General features: G+C 60.3%; 1 protein-coding gene across 1 annotated transcript in view; it reads left to right on the top strand.

Moving 5' to 3' along the window:
• LOC132394437 (nitric oxide synthase 1-like) overlaps nucleotides 1-17,361 on the top strand; it is a 168,616-nt gene that overhangs the window by 52,908 nt on the left and 98,347 nt on the right. Inside the window, exons 12-13 of the mRNA XM_059970597.1 lie at nucleotides 268-412; nucleotides 1,868-1,972. Of these exons, the coding sequence (XP_059826580.1) occupies nucleotides 268-412; nucleotides 1,868-1,972 (250 nt within the window). The remainder of the gene's footprint in view (nucleotides 1-267; nucleotides 413-1,867; nucleotides 1,973-17,361) is intronic.

The following is a 17,361-nucleotide window of genomic DNA, read 5'->3' as shown; positions in this document are numbered from 1 at the left end:
TCATCGGGTATATTTAAAGCGGAGGCTGATAATTTCTTGATCAGTAAGGGCATCACAGGTAATGGTGTGAAGGCAGGAGAATGGTTAAGAGGGAGAATAAATCAGCCATGATGATTGGTGGAGCAGACTTGCTGGCTGGATCGCCAAATGGCCTGTGGTCATGGTGGTTCCAGACTGCTGCTGGACAGTGGTCCTGGTGCTGCTGGTTCTTCTGAGTCCTGCTGGTGTTGAACGCTCCCTGCTCTCCGCTCCTTTCCCCACCTTCAGAGCAGTGGAGTTCTCTACCAAGCTGATGGCCCAGGCCCTCGCTCGGCGAGTCAAGGTGACCATTCTGTATGCCACCGAGACGGGAAAGTCTGAGACCCTGGCCAGGAAACTCTGTGACATCTTTCGCAAGGTCTTCAATCCAAAGGTGGGCAGAGAACAGGGCTGTGTACGTGCAGGCTGGGACTGTGTGCATGTTGTGTGTGAGTACAGGGCAGGACTGTGGACAGGATGTGTGTCGGTGTAGGGTGGGACTGCGTACAGGTTGTGTGTTGGTACAGGATGGGACTGTGTACAGGTTGTGTATGGGTACAGGGAGATACTGTGTATGGGTTGTGCATGGGTACAGGATGGGACTGTGCATGTTGTGTGTGAGTATAGGGCAGGACTGTGGACAGGATGTGTGTCGGTGTAGGGTGGGACTGCGTACAGGTTGTGTGTTGGTACAGGATGGGACTGTGTATGGGTTGTGTGTGGGTACAGGGGGATACTGTGTATGGGTTGTGCATGGGTACAGAATGGGACTGTGTACAGCTTGTGTGTGGGTACAGGGAGATACTGTGTATGGGTTGTGCATGGGTACAGGATGGGACTGTGCAGATTGTGTGTGACTGCAGGATGGGACTGTGTATGGGTTGTGCATGGGTACAGGGTGGGACTGTGTATGGGTTGTGCATGGGTACAGCATGTGACTGTGTACAGCTTGTGTGTGGGTACAGGGAGATACTGTGTATGGGTTGTGCATGGGTACAGGATGGGACTGTGCAGATTGTGTGTGACTGCAGGATGGGACTGTGTATGGGTTGTGCATGGGTACAGGGTGGGACTGTGTATGGGCTGTGCATGGGTACAGGATGGGACTGTGTATGGGTTGTGCATGGGTACAGGATGGGACTGTGTATGGGTTGTGCATGGATACAGGGTGGGACTGTGTGTGGGCTGTGCATGGGTACAGGATGGGATTGTGTATGGGTTTTGTGTGGGTACAGGGAGATACTGTGTATGGGTTGTGCATGGGTACAGGATGGGACTGTGTGCAGATTGTGTGTGACTGCAGGATGGAACTGTGTATGGGTTGTGCATGGGTACAGGATGGGACTGTGTGCAGATTGTATGTGACTGCAGGATGGAACTGTGTATGGGTTGTGCATGGGTACAGGATGGGACTGTGTGTGGATTGTACATGAGTGCAGGATGGGACTGTGCACGCAATGAGTAAAGGTGCAGGATTTTGGGCCAAGGGTTATGGTGAGAGCTTCACTTGTTACTCTGGGGTGAGAAAGTGCTGGGATGTCAGTATTGCAACCAGACATCCTTTACATGGCTTCTACTGACTTTGGAGATGGAGGGATGATTTTACGGAGGGAGAGGGAAGAGGATGCTGCGATGGAGAGAGACTGATCGTGTGTGAGAGAAGGAAGAGGTGTATATTGGGATGTAGGATGGTATCTAACTCCCTACCCCTCTCCCAATCCCTCCTGCTTGTCTCAACCTCCCCCATCTCAACCCCTCTGGCACTCAACTCCCCCACCTGTCTCACCCCACCACCTGAATCACTCCCCACCTGTCTCACACTCTGCCCTGCCTGTCCCACCCCTCACAGTTACTGCGGATGGACGAGTACGATATTGTCAACCTGGAACACGAATCCCTGGTGCTGGTGGTGGCGAGCACATTTGGGAATGGAGACCCACCAGAGAACGGAGAGGTACAGGGAACATCGGAACCCCATAACAGGGTGGAGAAGCGGTCCCATAGCGGAGTGGAGAAACGGTCCCATAGCGGAGTGGAGAAGCAGTCCCATAACAGGGTGGAGAAGCGGTTCCATAATGGAGTGAAGAAGCGGCCCCATAGCGGAGTGGAGAAACGGTCCCATAGCGGAGTGGAGAAGCAGTCCCATAACAGGGTGGAGAAGCGGTTCCATAATGGAGTGAAGAAGCGGTCCCATAGCGGAGTGGAGAAGCGGTCCCATAATGGAGTGGGGAAGCGGAACCATAACGGGGTGGAGAAGCGGTCCCATAGCAGAGTGGAGAAGCGGTCCCATAATGGGGTGGGGAAGCGGAACCATAACGGGGTGGAGAAGCGGTCCCATAGCGGAGTGGAGAAGCGGTCCCATAATGGAGTGGGGAAGCGGTCCCATAGCGGAGTGGAGAAGCGGTCCCATAATGGAGTGAAGAAGCGGTCCCATAGCGGAGTGGAGAAGCGGTCCCATAATGGAGTGGGGAAGCGGAACCATAACGGGGTGGAGAAGCGGTCCCATAGCAGAGTGGAGAAGCGGTCCCATAATGGGGTGGGGAAGCGGAACCATAACGGGGTGGAGAAGCGGTCCCATAGCGGAGTGGAGAAGCGGTCCCATAATGGAGTGGGGAAGCGGAACCATAACGGAGTGGAGAAGTGGTCCCATAATGGAGTGGGGAAGCGGAACCATAACAGAGTGGAGAAGCGGTCCCATAACAGGATGGGGAAGCGGTCCTATAATGGAGTGGGGAAGCGGAACCATAGCGGAGTGGAGAAGCGGTTCCATAGCGGAGTGGAGAAGCGGTCCCATAGCGGAGTGGAGAAGCAGTCCCATAACGGGGTGGAGAAGCGGTCCCATAGCGGAGTGGAGATGCGGTCCCATAGCGGAGTGGGGAAGCGGAACCATAGCGGGGTGGAGAAGCGGTCCCATAGCAGAGTGGAGAAGCGGTCCCATAATGGGGTGGGGAAGCGGTCCCATAGCGGAGTGGAGAAGTGGTCCCATAGCGGAGTGGAGAAGTGGTCCCATAACAGGATGGGGAAGCGGTCCCATAGCGGAGTGGGGAAGTGGTCCCATAATGGAGTGGAGAAGCGGTCCCATAATGGGGTGGGGAAGTGGTCCCATAGCGGAGTGGAGAAGTGGTCCCATAGCGGAGTGGAGAAGTGGTCCCATAGCGGAGTGGAGAAGTGGTCCCATAACAGGATGGGGAAGCGGTCCCATAGCGGAGTGGGGAAGTGGTCCCATAACGGAGTGGAGAAGCGGTCCCATAACGGAGTGGAGAAGCGGTCCCGTAACAGAGTGGGGAAGTGGTCCCATAACGGAGTGGAGAAGCGGTCCCATAACGGAGTGGAGAAGCGGTCCCGTAACAGAGTGGGGAAGTGGTCCCATAACGGAGTGGAGAAGCGGTCCCATAACGGAGTGGAGAAGCGGTCCCATAATGGAGTGGAGAAGCGGTACCATAACAGAGTGGGGAAGCGGTCCCATAACGGAGTGGAGAAGCGGTCCCATAACGGAGTGGAGAAGCGGTACCATAACAGAGTGGGGAAGTGGTCCCATAACGGAGTGGAGAAGCGGTCCCATAACGGAGTGGGGAAGCGGTCCCATAACGGAGTGGAGAAGCGGTCCCATAACAGAGTGGGGAAGTGGTCCCATAGCTGAGTGGAGAAGCGGTCCCATAACAGGATGGGGAAGTGGTCCCATAGCGGAGTGGAGAAGCGGTCCTATAACAGGATGGGGAAGTGGTCCCATAACGGAGTGGAGAAGCGGTCCCATAACAGGATGGGGAAGTGGTCCCATAGCGGAGTGAAGAAGCGGTCCCATAACGGAGTGGAGAAGCGGTCCCATAACAGAGTGGGGAAGTGGTCCCATAGCTGAGTGGAGAAGCGGTCCCATAACAGGATGGGGAAGTGGTCCCATAGCGGAGTGGAGAAGCGGTCCTATAACAGGATGGGGAAGTGGTCCCATAACGGAGTGGAGAAGCGGTCCCATAACAGGATGGGGAAGTGGTCCCATAGCGGAGTGAAGAAGCGGTCCCATAACGGTGTGGAGAAGCGGTCCCATAACAGTGTGGGGAAGCAGTCCCATAACGGAGTGGGGAAGCGGTCCCATAACGGGGTGGGGAAGCGGTCCCACAACAGTGTGGGGAAGCAGTCCCATAACGGAGTGGGGAAGCGGTCCCATAACGGAGTGGGGAAGCGGTCCCATAACGGTGTGGAGAAGCGGTCCCATAACGGGGTGGGGTAGCGGTCCCATAACAGTGTGGGGAAGCGGTCCCATAACGGAGTGGAGAAGCGGTCCCATAGCGGAGTGGGGAAGCGGTCCCATAGCGGAGTGGAGAAGTGGTCGCATAACGGAATGGGGAAGCGGTCCCATAACGGAATGGGGAAGCGGTCCCATAATGGAGTGGAGAAGCGGTCCCATAACGGAGTGGAGAAGCGGTCCCATAACGGAATGGGGAAGCAGTCCCATATCAGATAAGGAACAGTACACATTATCCCTGTACACCAATCTGTTGGCTGGGTGGATGGTTACACACTGGGAATGAGGTGATCACACATCTGCTTAAAATGCCTCATGTAGTGGGATAAATGGAACTAACATCCCCAATCTGATGATGGGACATCAGACTCTTGCATCAGATGGATACATACACACACCCTCTGCCTCCCCGGTCCATCGGGCTGTGATCGGGGTCACCCTCTGCCTCCCCGGTCCATCGGGCTGTGATAAGGGTGACTGCCTCCCCGGTCCATCGGGCTGTGATAGTGTCACCCTCTCCCTCCCCAGACCATCGGGCTGTGATAGGGGTCACCCTCTCCCTCCCCAGACCATCGGGCTGTGATAGTGTCACCCTCTCCCTCCCCAGACCATCGGGCTGTGATAGTGTCACCCTCTCCCTCCCCAGACCATCGGGCTGTGATAGTGTCACCCTCTCCCTCCCCAGACCATCGGGCTGTGATAGGGGTCACCCTCTCCCTCCCCAGACCATCGGGCTGTGATAGTGTCACCCTCTCCCTCCCCAGACCATCGGGCTGTGATAGTGTCACCCTCTCCCTCCCCGGTCCATCGGGCTGTGATAGTGTCACCCACTGTCTCCCCGGTCCATCGGGCTGTGATAGTGTCACTCTCTCCCTCCCCGGTCCATCGGGCTGTGATAGTGTCACCCACTGTCTCCCCGGTCCATCGGGCTGTGATAGTGTCACTCTCTCCCTCCCCGGTCCATCGGGCTGTGATAGTGTCACCTTCTGCCTCTCCGGTCCGTCGGGCTGTGATAGTGTCACCCTCTGTCTCCCCGGTCCATCGGGCTGTGATAGTGTCACTCTCTCCCTCCCCGGTCCATCGGGCTGTGATAGTGTCACCTTCTGCCTCTCCGGTCCGTCGGGCTGTGATAGTGTCACCCTCTGTCTCCCCGGTCCATCGGGCTGTGATAGTGTCATCCTCTGTCTCCCCGGTCCATCGGGCTGTGTTAAGGGTCACACTCTCCCTCCCCGGTCCATCGGGCTGTGATAGTGTCACCCTCTCCCTCCCCGGTCCATCGGGCTGTGATAGTGTCACCCTCTCCCTCCCCGGTCCATCGGGCTGTGATAAGGGTCACCCTCTCCCTCCCCGGTCCATCGGGCTGTGATAAGGGTCACCCTCTGCCTGCCCGGTCCATCGGGCTGTGATAAGGGTCACCCTCTGCCTGCCCGGTCCATCGGACTGTGATCAGTGTCACCCTCTGCCTCCCCGGTCCATCGGGCTGTGATAGTGTCACCCTCTATCTCCCCGGTCCATTGGGCTGTGATAGTGTCACCCTCTCGCTCCCCGGTCCATCGGGCTGTGATAGTGTCACCCTCTCCCTCCCCGGTCCATCGGGCTGTGATAGGGGTCACCCTTTGACTCCCCGATCCATCGGGCAGTGATAGGATTCACCCTCACACTCCCCGGTCCATCGGGCTGTGATAAGGGTCACCCTCTGTCTCCCCGGTCCATCGGGCTGTGATAGTGTCACCCTCTGCCTCCCCGGTCCATCGGGCTGTGATAGTGTCACCCTCTCCCTCCCCAGACCATCGGGCTGTGATAGGGGTCACCCTCTCCCTCCCCAGACCATCGGGCTGTGATAGTGTCACTCTCTCCCTCCCCAGACCATCGGGCTGTGATAGTGTCACCCTCTCCCTCCCCAGACCATCGGGCTGTGATAGTGTCACCCTCTCCCTCCCCAGACCATCGGGCTGTGATAGGGGTCACCCTCTCCCTCCCCAGACCATCGGGCTGTGATAGTGTCACCCTCTCCCTCCCCAGACCATCGGGCTGTGATAGTGTCACCCTCTCCCTCCCCGGTCCATCGGGCTGTGATAGTGTCACCCTCTGTCTCCCCGGTCCATCGGGCTGTGATAGTGTCACTCTCTCCCTCCCCGGTCCATCGGGCTGTGATAGTGTCACCTTCTGCCTCTCCGGTCCGTCGGGCTGTGATAGTGTCACCCTCTCCCTCCACGGTCCATCGGGCTGTGATAGTGTCACCTTCTGCCTCTCCGGTCCGTCGGGCTGTGATAGTGTCACCCTCTGTCTCCCCGGTCCATCGGGCTGTGATAGTGTCATCCTCTGTCTCCCCGGTCCATCGGGCTGTGTTAAGGGTCACCCTCTCCCTCCCCGGTCCATCGGGCTGTGATAGTGTCACCCTCTCCCTCCCCGGTCCATCGGGCTGTGATAGTGTCACCCTCTCCCTCCCCGGTCCATCGGGCTGTGATAAGGGTCACCCTCTGCCTGCCCGGTCCATCGGGCTGTGATAAGGGTCACCCTCTGCCTGCCCGGTCCATCGGGCTGTGATCAGTGTCACCCTCTGTCTGCCCGGTCCATCGGGCTGTGATCAGTGTCACCCTCTGCCACCCCGGTCCATCGGGCATTGATAGTGTCACCCTCTGTCTCCCCGGTCCATTGGGCAGTGATAGTGTCACCCTCTGCCTCCCCGGTCCATCGGGCTGTGATAGTGTCACCCTCTCGCTCCCCGGTCCATCGGGCTGTGATAGTGTCACCCTCTCCCTCCCCGGTCCATCGGGCTGTGATAGGGGTCACCCTTTGACTCCCCGATCCATCGGGCAGTGATAGGATTCACCCTCACACTCCCCGGTCCATCGGGCTGTGATAAGGGTCACCCTCTGCCTCCCCGGTCCATCGGGATGTGATAGGGGTCACCCTTTGTCTCCCCGATCCATCGGGCAGTGATAGGATTCACCCTAACACTCCCCGGTCCATCGGGCTGTGATAAGGGTCACCCTCTGCCTCCCCGGTCCATCGGGCTGTGATAGTGTCACTCTCTCCCTCCCCAGTCCATCGGGCTGTGATCAGTGTCACTCTCTGTCTCCCCGGTCCATCGGGCTGTGATAGTGTCACCCTCTGCCTCCCCGGTCCATCGGGCTGTGATAAGGGTCACTCTCTGCCTGCCCGGTCCATCGGGCTGTGATAAGGGTCACTCTCTCCCTGCCCGGTCCATCCGGCTGTGATAGTGTCACCCTCTCCCTACCCGGTCCATCGGGCTGTGATAGTGTCACCCTCTCCCTCCCCGGTCCATCGGGCTGTGATAGTGTCACCCTCTGCCTCCCCGGTCCATTGGGCAGTGATAGTGTCACCCTCTGTCTCCCCGGTCCATTGGGCAGTGATAGTGTCACCCTCTGCCTCCCCGGTCCATTGGGCAGTGATAGTGTCACCCTCTCCCTACCCGGTCCATCGGGCTGTGATAAGGGTCACCCTCTGCCTGCCCGGTCCATCGGGCTGTGATAGTGTCACCCTCTCCCTCCCCGGTCAATCCGGCTGTGATAAGGGTCACCCTCTGCCTCCCCGGTCAATCGGGCTGTGATAGTGTCACCCTCTCCCTACCCGGTCCATCGGGCTGTGATAGTGTCACCCTCTCCCTACCCGGTCCATCGGGCTGTGATAGTGTCCCACTCTGCCTCTCCGGTCCATCGGGCTGTGATAGTGTCACCCTCTCCCTAACCGGTCCATTGCGCTGTGATAGTGTCACCCTCTCCCTCCCCGGTCCATCGGGCTGTGATAGTGTCACCCTCTCACTCTCCAGTCCATCAGGCTGTGATAGTGTCACCCTCTCCCTTCCCGGTCCATCGGGCTGTGATAGTGTCACCCTCTCCCTAACCGGTCCATTGCGCTGTGATAGTGTCACCCTCTCCCTACCCGGTCCATTGGGCTGTGATAGTGTCACCCTCTGCCTCCCCGGTCCATCGGGCTATAATCAGTGTCACCCTCTCCCTCCCCGGTCCATCGGGCTGTGATAAGGGTCACCCTCTGCCTGCCCGGTCCATCGGGCTGTGATCAGTGTCACCCTCTCCCTCCCTGGTCCATCGGGCTGTGATCAGTGTCACCCTCTGCCTGTCCGGTCCATCGGGCTGTGATCAGTGTCACCCTCTGCCTCCCCGGTCCGTCGGGCTGTGATAGTGTCACCCACTGTCTCCCCGGTCCATCGGGCTGTGATAGTGTCACCCTCTGTCTCCCCGGTCCATTGGGCAGTGATAGTGTCACCCTCTGCCTCCCCGGTCCATCGGGCTGTGATAGGGGTCACCCTCTGCCTCCCCGGTCCATCGGGCTGTGATCAGTGTCACACTCTGTATCCCCGGTCCATCGGGCTCTGATAGTGTCACCCTCTGCCTCCCCGGTCCATCGGGCTGTGATCAGTGTCACACTCTGTATCCCCGGTCCATCGGGCTGTGATAGTGTCACCCTCTCCCTCCCCAGTCCATCGGGCTGTGTCACCCTCTGTCTCCCCGGTCCATCGGGCTGTGATAGTGTCACCCTCTGTCTCCCCGGTCCATTGGGCAGTGATAGTGTCACCCTCTGCCTCCCCGGTCCATTGGGCAGTGATAGTGTCACCCTCTGTCTCCCCGGTCCATTGGGCTGTGATAGTGTCACCCTCTGCCTCCCTGGTCCATCGGGATGTGATAGGGGTCACCCTCTGTCTCCCCGGTCCATCGGGCTGTGATAGGGGTCACTCTGTGTCTCCCCGATCCATCGGGCAGTGATAGGATTCACCCTCACACTCCCCGGTCCATCGGGCTGTGATAGTGTCACCCTCTGCCTCCCGGGTCCATCGGGCTGTGATAAGGGTCACCCTCTGTCTCCCCGATCCATCGGGCTGTGATAAGGGTCAACCTCTGCCTTCCCTGTCCATCGGGCTGTGATAAGGTCACCCTCTGCCTCCCCGGTCCATTGGGCTGTGATAGGGGTCACCCTCTGTCTCCCCTGTCCATCGGGCTGTGATATTGTCACCCTCTGCCTCCCCGGTCCATCAGGCTGTGATCAGTGTCACCCTCTGCCTGCCCAGTCCATCGGGCTGTGATCAGTGTCACCCTCTGCCTGCCCGGTCCATCGGGCTGTGATCAGTGTCACCCTCTGCCTCCCCGGTCCATCGGGCTGTGATAAGGGTCACCCACTCCCTTCCCGGTCCATCGGGCTGTGATAGTGTCACCCTCTGTCTGCCCGGTCCATCGGGCTGTGATAGTGTCACCCTCTGCCTGCCCGATCCATCCGGCTGTGATAGTGTCACCCTCTGTCTCCCCGGTCCATCGGGCTGTGATAGTGTCACCCTCTGTCTCCACGGTCCATCGGGCTGTGATAGGGGTCACCCTCTCCCTCCCCGGTCCATCGGGCTGTGATAGTGTCACCCTCTGTCTCCCCGGTCCATCGGGCTGTGATAGTGTCACCCTCTGTCTCCCCGGTCCATCGGGCTGTGATAGTGTCACCCTCTGCCTCCCCGGTCCATCGTGCTGTGTTAGTGTCACCCTCTGCCTCCCCGGTCCATTGGGCTGTGATAAGGGTCACCCTCTGCCTCCCCGGTCCATTGGGCTGTGATCAGTGTCACCCTCTGCCTCCCCGGTCCATCGGGCTGTGATAGTGTCACCCTCTCCCTCCCCAGTCCATCGGGCTGTGATAGGAGTCACCCTCTGCCTCCCCAGTCCATCGGGCTGTGATAGTGTCACCCTCTCCCTCCCCGATCCATCGGGCTGTGATAGGGGTCACCCTCTGCCTCCCCAGTCCATCGGGCTGTGATAGAGTCACCCTCTCCCTCCCCAGTCCATCGGGCTGTGATAGTGGTCACCCTCTGGCTCCCCGATCCATCGGGCTGTGATAGTGTCACCCTCTCCCTCCCCGATCCATCGGGCTGTGATAGGGGTCACCCTCTGCCTCCCCAGTCCATCGGGCTGTGATAGAGTCACCCTCTGCCTTCCCGGTCCATCGGGCTGTAATCAGTGTCACACTCTGTATCCCCGGTCCATCGGGCTGTGATAGTGTCACCCTCTGTCTCCCCGGTCCATCGGGCTGTGATAGTGTCACCCTCTCTCTCCCCGGTCCATCGGGCTGTGATAGTGTCACCCTCTCCCTCCCCGGTCCATCGGGCTGTGATAGTGTCACCCTCTGCCTCCCCGGTCCATCGGGCTGTGATAGTGTCACCCTCTGTCTCCCCGGTCCATCGGGCTGTGATAGTGTCACCCTCTGTCTCCCCGATCCATCGGGCTGTGATAGTGTCACCCTCTGTCTCCCCGATCCATCGGGCTGTGATAAGGGTCACCCTCTGCCTCCCCGGTCCATCGGGCTGTGATAGTGTCACCCTCTGTCTCCCCGATGGATCGGGCTGTGATAGTGTCACCCTCTGTCTCCCCGATCCATCGGGCTGTGATAAGGGTCACCCTCTGCCTCCCCGGTCCATTGGGCTGTGATAGTGTCACCCTCTGTCTCCCCGATCCATCGGGCTGTGATAGTGTCACCACCTGTCTCCCCGGTCCATCGGGCTGTGATAGTGTCACCCTCTGCCTCCCCGGTCCATCGGGCTGTGATAGTGTCACCCTCTGCCCCCCGGTCCAGCGGGCTGTGATAGTGTCACCCTCTGCCTGCCCGGTCCATCGGGCTTTGATAGTGTCACCCTCTGCCTGCCCGGTCCATCGGGCTGTGATCAGTGTCACCCTCTGCCTCCCCGGTCCATCAGGCTGTGATAGTGTCAGCCTCTGCCTCCCCGGTCCATCGGGCTGTGATAGTGTCACCCTCTGCCTCCCCAGTCCATCAGGCTGTGATCAGTGTCAGCCTCTGCCTCCCCAGTCCATCGGGCTGTGATCAGTGTCAGCCTCTGCCTCCCCGGTCCATCGGGCTGTGATAGTGTCACCCTCTGTCTCCCCGGTCTATCGGGCTGTGATAGTGTCACCCTCTGCCTGCCCGATCCATCCGGCTGTGATAGTGTCACCCTCTGTCTCCCCGGTCCATCGGGCTGTGATAGTGTCACCCTCTGTCTCCCCGGTCCATCGGGCTGTGATAAGGTCACCCTCTGCCTCCCCGGTCCATTGGGCTGTGATAGGGGTCACCCTCTGTCTCCCCGGTCCATCGGGCTGTGATATTGTCACCCTCTGCCTCCCCGGTCCATCAGGCTGTGATCAGTGTCACTCTCTGCCTGCCCGGTCCATCGGGCTGTGATCAGTGTCACCCTCTGCCTCCCCGGTCCATCGGGCTGTGATAAGGGTCACCCTCTCCCTTCCCGGTCCATCGGGCTGTGATAGTGTCACCCTCTGTCTCCCCGGTCCATCGGGCTGTGATAGTGTCACCCTCTGCCTGCCCGATCCATCCGGCTGTGATAGTGTCACCCTCTGTCTCCCCGGTCCATCGGGCTGTGATAGTGTCACCCTCTGTCTCCACGGTCCATCGGGCTGTGATAGGGGTCACCCTCTCCCTCCCCGGTCCATCGGGCTGTGATAGTGTCACCCTCTGTCTCCCCGGTCCATCGGGCTGTGATAGTGTCACCCTCTGTCTCCCCGGTCCATCGGGCTGTGATAGTGTCACCCTCTGCCTCCCCGGTCCATCGGGCTGTGATAGTGTCACCCTCTGTCTCCCCGGTCCATCGGGCTGTGATAGTGTCACCCTCTGTCTCCCCGGTCCATCGGGCTGTGATAGTGTCACCCTCTGCCTCCCGGTCCATCGGGCTGTGATAGTGTCACCCTCTGCCTCCCTGGTCCTTCGGGCTGTGATAGTGTCACCCTCTGTCTCCCCGGTCCATCGGGCTGTGATAGTGTCACCCTCTGCCTCCCCGGTCCATTGGGCTCTGATAAGGGTCACCCTCTGCCTCCCCGGTCCATTGGGCTGTGATCAGTGTCACCCTCTGCCTCCCCGGTCCATCGGGCTGTGATAGTGTCACCCTCTCCCTCCCCGATCCATCGGGCTGTGATAGGGGTCACCCTCTGCCTCCCCAGTCCATCGGGCTGTGATAGAGTCACCCTCTCCCTCCCCAGTCCATCGGGCTGTGAAAGTGGTCACCCTCTGCCTCCCCGATCCATCGGGCTGTGATAGTGTCACCCTCTCCCTCCCCGATCCATCGGGCTGTGATAGGGGTCACCCTCTGCCTCCCCAGTCCATCGGGCTGTGATAGAGACACCCTCTGCCTCCCCGGTCCATCGGGCTGTAATCAGTGTCACACTCTGTATCCCCGGTCCATCGTGCTGTGATAGTGTCACCCTCTGTCTCCCCGGTCCATCGGGCTGTGATAGTGTCCCCCTCTGTCTCCCCGGTCCATCGGGCTGTGATAGTGTCCCCCTCTGTCTCCCCGGTCCATCGGGCTGTGATAGTGTCACCCTCTCCCTCCCCGGTCCATCGGACTGTGATAGTGTCACCCTCTGTCTCCCCGGTCTGTCGGGCTGTGATAGGGTTCACCCTCTCCCTCCCCGATCCATCGGGCTGTGATAGGGGTCACCCTCTCCCTCCCCGGTCCATCGGGCTGTGATAGTGTCACCCTCTCCCTCCCCGGTCCATCGGGCTGTGATAGTGTCACCCTCTGTCTCCCCGATCCATCGGGCTGTGATAGTGTCACCCTCTGTCTCCCCGATCCATCGGGCTGTGATAAGGGTCACCCTTTGCCTCCCCGGTCCATCGGGCTGTGATAGTGTCACCCTCTGTCTCCCCGATCCATCGGGCTGTGATAGTGTCACCCTCTGTCTCCCCGATCCATCGGGCTGTGATAAGGGTCACCCTCTGCCTCCCCGGTCCATTGGGCTGTGATAGTGTCACCCTCTGTCTCCCCGATCCATCGGGCTGTGATAGTGTCACCACCTGTCTCCCCGGTCCATCGGGCTGTGATAGGGGTCACCCTCTCCCTCCCCGGTCCATCGGGCTGTGATAGTGTCACCCTCTCCCTCCCCGGTCCATCGGGCTGTGATAGTGTCACCCTCTCACTCCCCAGTCCATCGGGCTGTGATAGTGTCACCCTCTGCCTCCCGGGTCCATCGGGCTGTGATAAGGGTCACCCTCTGTCTCCCCGATCCATCGGGCTGTGATAAGGGTCAACCTCTGCCTTCCCTGTCCATCGGGCTGTGATAAGGTCACCCTCTGCCTCCCCGGTCCATTGGGCTGTGATAGGGGTCACCCTCTGTCTCCCCTGTCCATCGGGCTGTGATATTGTCACCCTCTGCCTCCCCGGTCCATCAGGCTGTGATCAGTGTCACCCTCTGCCTGCCCAGTCCATCGGGCTGTGATCAGTGTCACCCTCTGCCTGCCCGGTCCATCGGGCTGTGATCAGTGTCACCCTCTGCCTCCCCGGTCCATCGGGCTGTGATAAGGGTCACCCACTCCCTTCCCGGTCCATCGGGCTGTGATAGTGTCACCCTCTGTCTGCCCGGTCCATCGGGCTGTGATAGTGTCACCCTCTGCCTGCCCGATCCATCCGGCTGTGATAGTGTCACCCTCTGTCTCCCCGGTCCATCGGGCTGTGATAGTGTCACCCTCTGTCTCCACGGTCCATCGGGCTGTGATAGGGGTCACCCTCTCCCTCCCCGGTCCATCGGGCTGTGATAGTGTCACCCTCTGTCTCCCCGGTCCATCGGGCTGTGATAGTGTCACCCTCTGTCTCCCCGGTCCATCGGGCTGTGATAGTGTCACCCTCTGCCTCCCCGGTCCATCGTGCTGTGATAGTGTCACCCTCTGCCTCCCCGGTCCATTGGGCTGTGATAAGGGTCACCCTCTGCCTCCCCGGTCCATTGGGCTGTGATCAGTGTCACCCTCTGCCTCCCCGGTCCATCGGGCTGTGATAGTGTCACCCTCTCCCTCCCCAGTCCATCGGGCTGTGATAGGAGTCACCCTCTGCCTCCCCAGTCCATCGGGCTGTGATAGTGTCACCCTCTCCCTCCCCGATCCATCGGGCTGTGATAGGGGTCACCCTCTGCCTCCCCAGTCCATCGGGCTGTGATAGAGTCACCCTCTCCCTCCCCAGTCCATCGGGCTGTGATAGTGGTCACCCTCTGGCTCCCCGATCCATCGGGCTGTGATAGTGTCACCCTCTCCCTCCCCGATCCATCGGGCTGTGATAGGGGTCACCCTCTGCCTCCCCAGTCCATCGGGCTGTGATAGAGTCACCCTCTGCCTTCCCGGTCCATCGGGCTGTAATCAGTGTCACACTCTGTATCCCCGGTCCATCGGGCTGTGATAGTGTCACCCTCTGTCTCCCCGGTCCATCGGGCTGTGATAGTGTCACCCTCTCTCTCCCCGGTCCATCGGGCTGTGATAGTGTCACCCTCTCCCTCCCCGGTCCATCGGGCTGTGATAGTGTCACCCTCTGCCTCCCCGGTCCATCGGGCTGTGATAGTGTCACCCTCTGTCTCCCCGGTCCATCGGGCTGTGATAGTGTCACCCTCTGTCTCCCCGATCCATCGGGCTGTGATAGTGTCACCCTCTGTCTCCCCGATCCATCGGGCTGTGATAAGGGTCACCCTCTGCCTCCCCGGTCCATCGGGCTGTGATAGTGTCACCCTCTGTCTCCCCGATGGATCGGGCTGTGATAGTGTCACCCTCTGTCTCCCCGATCCATCGGGCTGTGATAAGGGTCACCCTCTGCCTCCCCGGTCCATTGGGCTGTGATAGTGTCACCCTCTGTCTCCCCGATCCATCGGGCTGTGATAGTGTCACCACCTGTCTCCCCGGTCCATCGGGCTGTGATAGTGTCACCCTCTGCCTCCCCGGTCCATCGGGCTGTGATAGTGTCACCCTCTGCCCCCCGGTCCAGCGGGCTGTGATAGTGTCACCCTCTGCCTGCCCGGTCCATCGGGCTTTGATAGTGTCACCCTCTGCCTGCCCGGTCCATCGGGCTGTGATCAGTGTCACCCTCTGCCTCCCCGGTCCATCAGGCTGTGATAGTGTCAGCCTCTGCCTCCCCGGTCCATCGGGCTGTGATAGTGTCACCCTCTGCCTCCCCAGTCCATCAGGCTGTGATCAGTGTCAGCCTCTGCCTCCCCAGTCCATCGGGCTGTGATCAGTGTCAGCCTCTGCCTCCCCGGTCCATCGGGCTGTGATAGTGTCACCCTCTGTCTCCCCGGTCTATCGGGCTGTGATAGTGTCACCCTCTGCCTGCCCGATCCATCCGGCTGTGATAGTGTCACCCTCTGTCTCCCCGGTCCATCGGGCTGTGATAGTGTCACCCTCTGTCTCCCCGGTCCATCGGGCTGTGATAAGGTCACCCTCTGCCTCCCCGGTCCATTGGGCTGTGATAGGGGTCACCCTCTGTCTCCCCGGTCCATCGGGCTGTGATATTGTCACCCTCTGCCTCCCCGGTCCATCAGGCTGTGATCAGTGTCACTCTCTGCCTGCCCGGTCCATCGGGCTGTGATCAGTGTCACCCTCTGCCTCCCCGGTCCATCGGGCTGTGATAAGGGTCACCCTCTCCCTTCCCGGTCCATCGGGCTGTGATAGTGTCACCCTCTGTCTCCCCGGTCCATCGGGCTGTGATAGTGTCACCCTCTGCCTGCCCGATCCATCCGGCTGTGATAGTGTCACCCTCTGTCTCCCCGGTCCATCGGGCTGTGATAGTGTCACCCTCTGTCTCCACGGTCCATCGGGCTGTGATAGGGGTCACCCTCTCCCTCCCCGGTCCATCGGGCTGTGATAGTGTCACCCTCTGTCTCCCCGGTCCATCGGGCTGTGATAGTGTCACCCTCTGTCTCCCCGGTCCATCGGGCTGTGATAGTGTCACCCTCTGCCTCCCCGGTCCATCGGGCTGTGATAGTGTCACCCTCTGTCTCCCCGGTCCATCGGGCTGTGATAGTGTCACCCTCTGTCTCCCCGGTCCATCGGGCTGTGATAGTGTCACCCTCTGCCTCCCGGTCCATCGGGCTGTGATAGTGTCACCCTCTGCCTCCCTGGTCCTTCGGGCTGTGATAGTGTCACCCTCTGTCTCCCCGGTCCATCGGGCTGTGATAGTGTCACCCTCTGCCTCCCCGGTCCATTGGGCTCTGATAAGGGTCACCCTCTGCCTCCCCGGTCCATTGGGCTGTGATCAGTGTCACCCTCTGCCTCCCCGGTCCATCGGGCTGTGATAGTGTCACCCTCTCCCTCCCCGATCCATCGGGCTGTGATAGGGGTCACCCTCTGCCTCCCCAGTCCATCGGGCTGTGATAGAGTCACCCTCTCCCTCCCCAGTCCATCGGGCTGTGAAAGTGGTCACCCTCTGCCTCCCCGATCCATCGGGCTGTGATAGTGTCACCCTCTCCCTCCCCGATCCATCGGGCTGTGATAGGGGTCACCCTCTGCCTCCCCAGTCCATCGGGCTGTGATAGAGACACCCTCTGCCTCCCCGGTCCATCGGGCTGTAATCAGTGTCACACTCTGTATCCCCGGTCCATCGTGCTGTGATAGTGTCACCCTCTGTCTCCCCGGTCCATCGGGCTGTGATAGTGTCCCCCTCTGTCTCCCCGGTCCATCGGGCTGTGATAGTGTCCCCCTCTGTCTCCCCGGTCCATCGGGCTGTGATAGTGTCACCCTCTCCCTCCCCGGTCCATCGGGCTGTGATAGTGTCACCCTCTGTCTCCCCGGTCTGTCGGGCTGTGATAGGGTTCACCCTCTCCCTCCCCGATCCATCGGGCTGTGATAGGGGTCACCCTCTCCCTCCCCGGTCCATCGGGCTGTGATAGTGTCACCCTCTCCCTCCCCGGTCCATCGGGCTGTGATAGTGTCACCCTCTGTCTCCCCGATCCATCGGGCTGTGATAGTGTCACCCTCTGTCTCCCCGATCCATCGGGCTGTGATAAGGGTCACCCTTTGCCTCCCCGGTCCATCGGGCTGTGATAGTGTCACCCTCTGTCTCCCCGATCCATCGGGCTGTGATAGTGTCACCCTCTGTCTCCCCGATCCATCGGGCTGTGATAAGGGTCACCCTCTGCCTCCCCGGTCCATTGGGCTGTGATAGTGTCACCCTCTGTCTCCCCGATCCATCGGGCTGTGATAGTGTCACCACCTGTCTCCCCGGTCCATCGGGCTGTGATAGGGGTCACCCTCTCCCTCCCCGGTCCATCGGGCTGTGATAGTGTCACCCTCTCCCTCCCCGGTCCATCGGGCTGTGATAGTGTCACCCTCTCACT

Source organism: Hypanus sabinus, chromosome 5 (assembly GCF_030144855.1).
Source record: "Hypanus sabinus isolate sHypSab1 chromosome 5, sHypSab1.hap1, whole genome shotgun sequence".
Lineage (NCBI taxonomy): Eukaryota > Metazoa > Chordata > Chondrichthyes > Myliobatiformes > Dasyatidae > Hypanus > Hypanus sabinus.
This window is presented reverse-complemented; position numbering and strand designations above follow the sequence as displayed.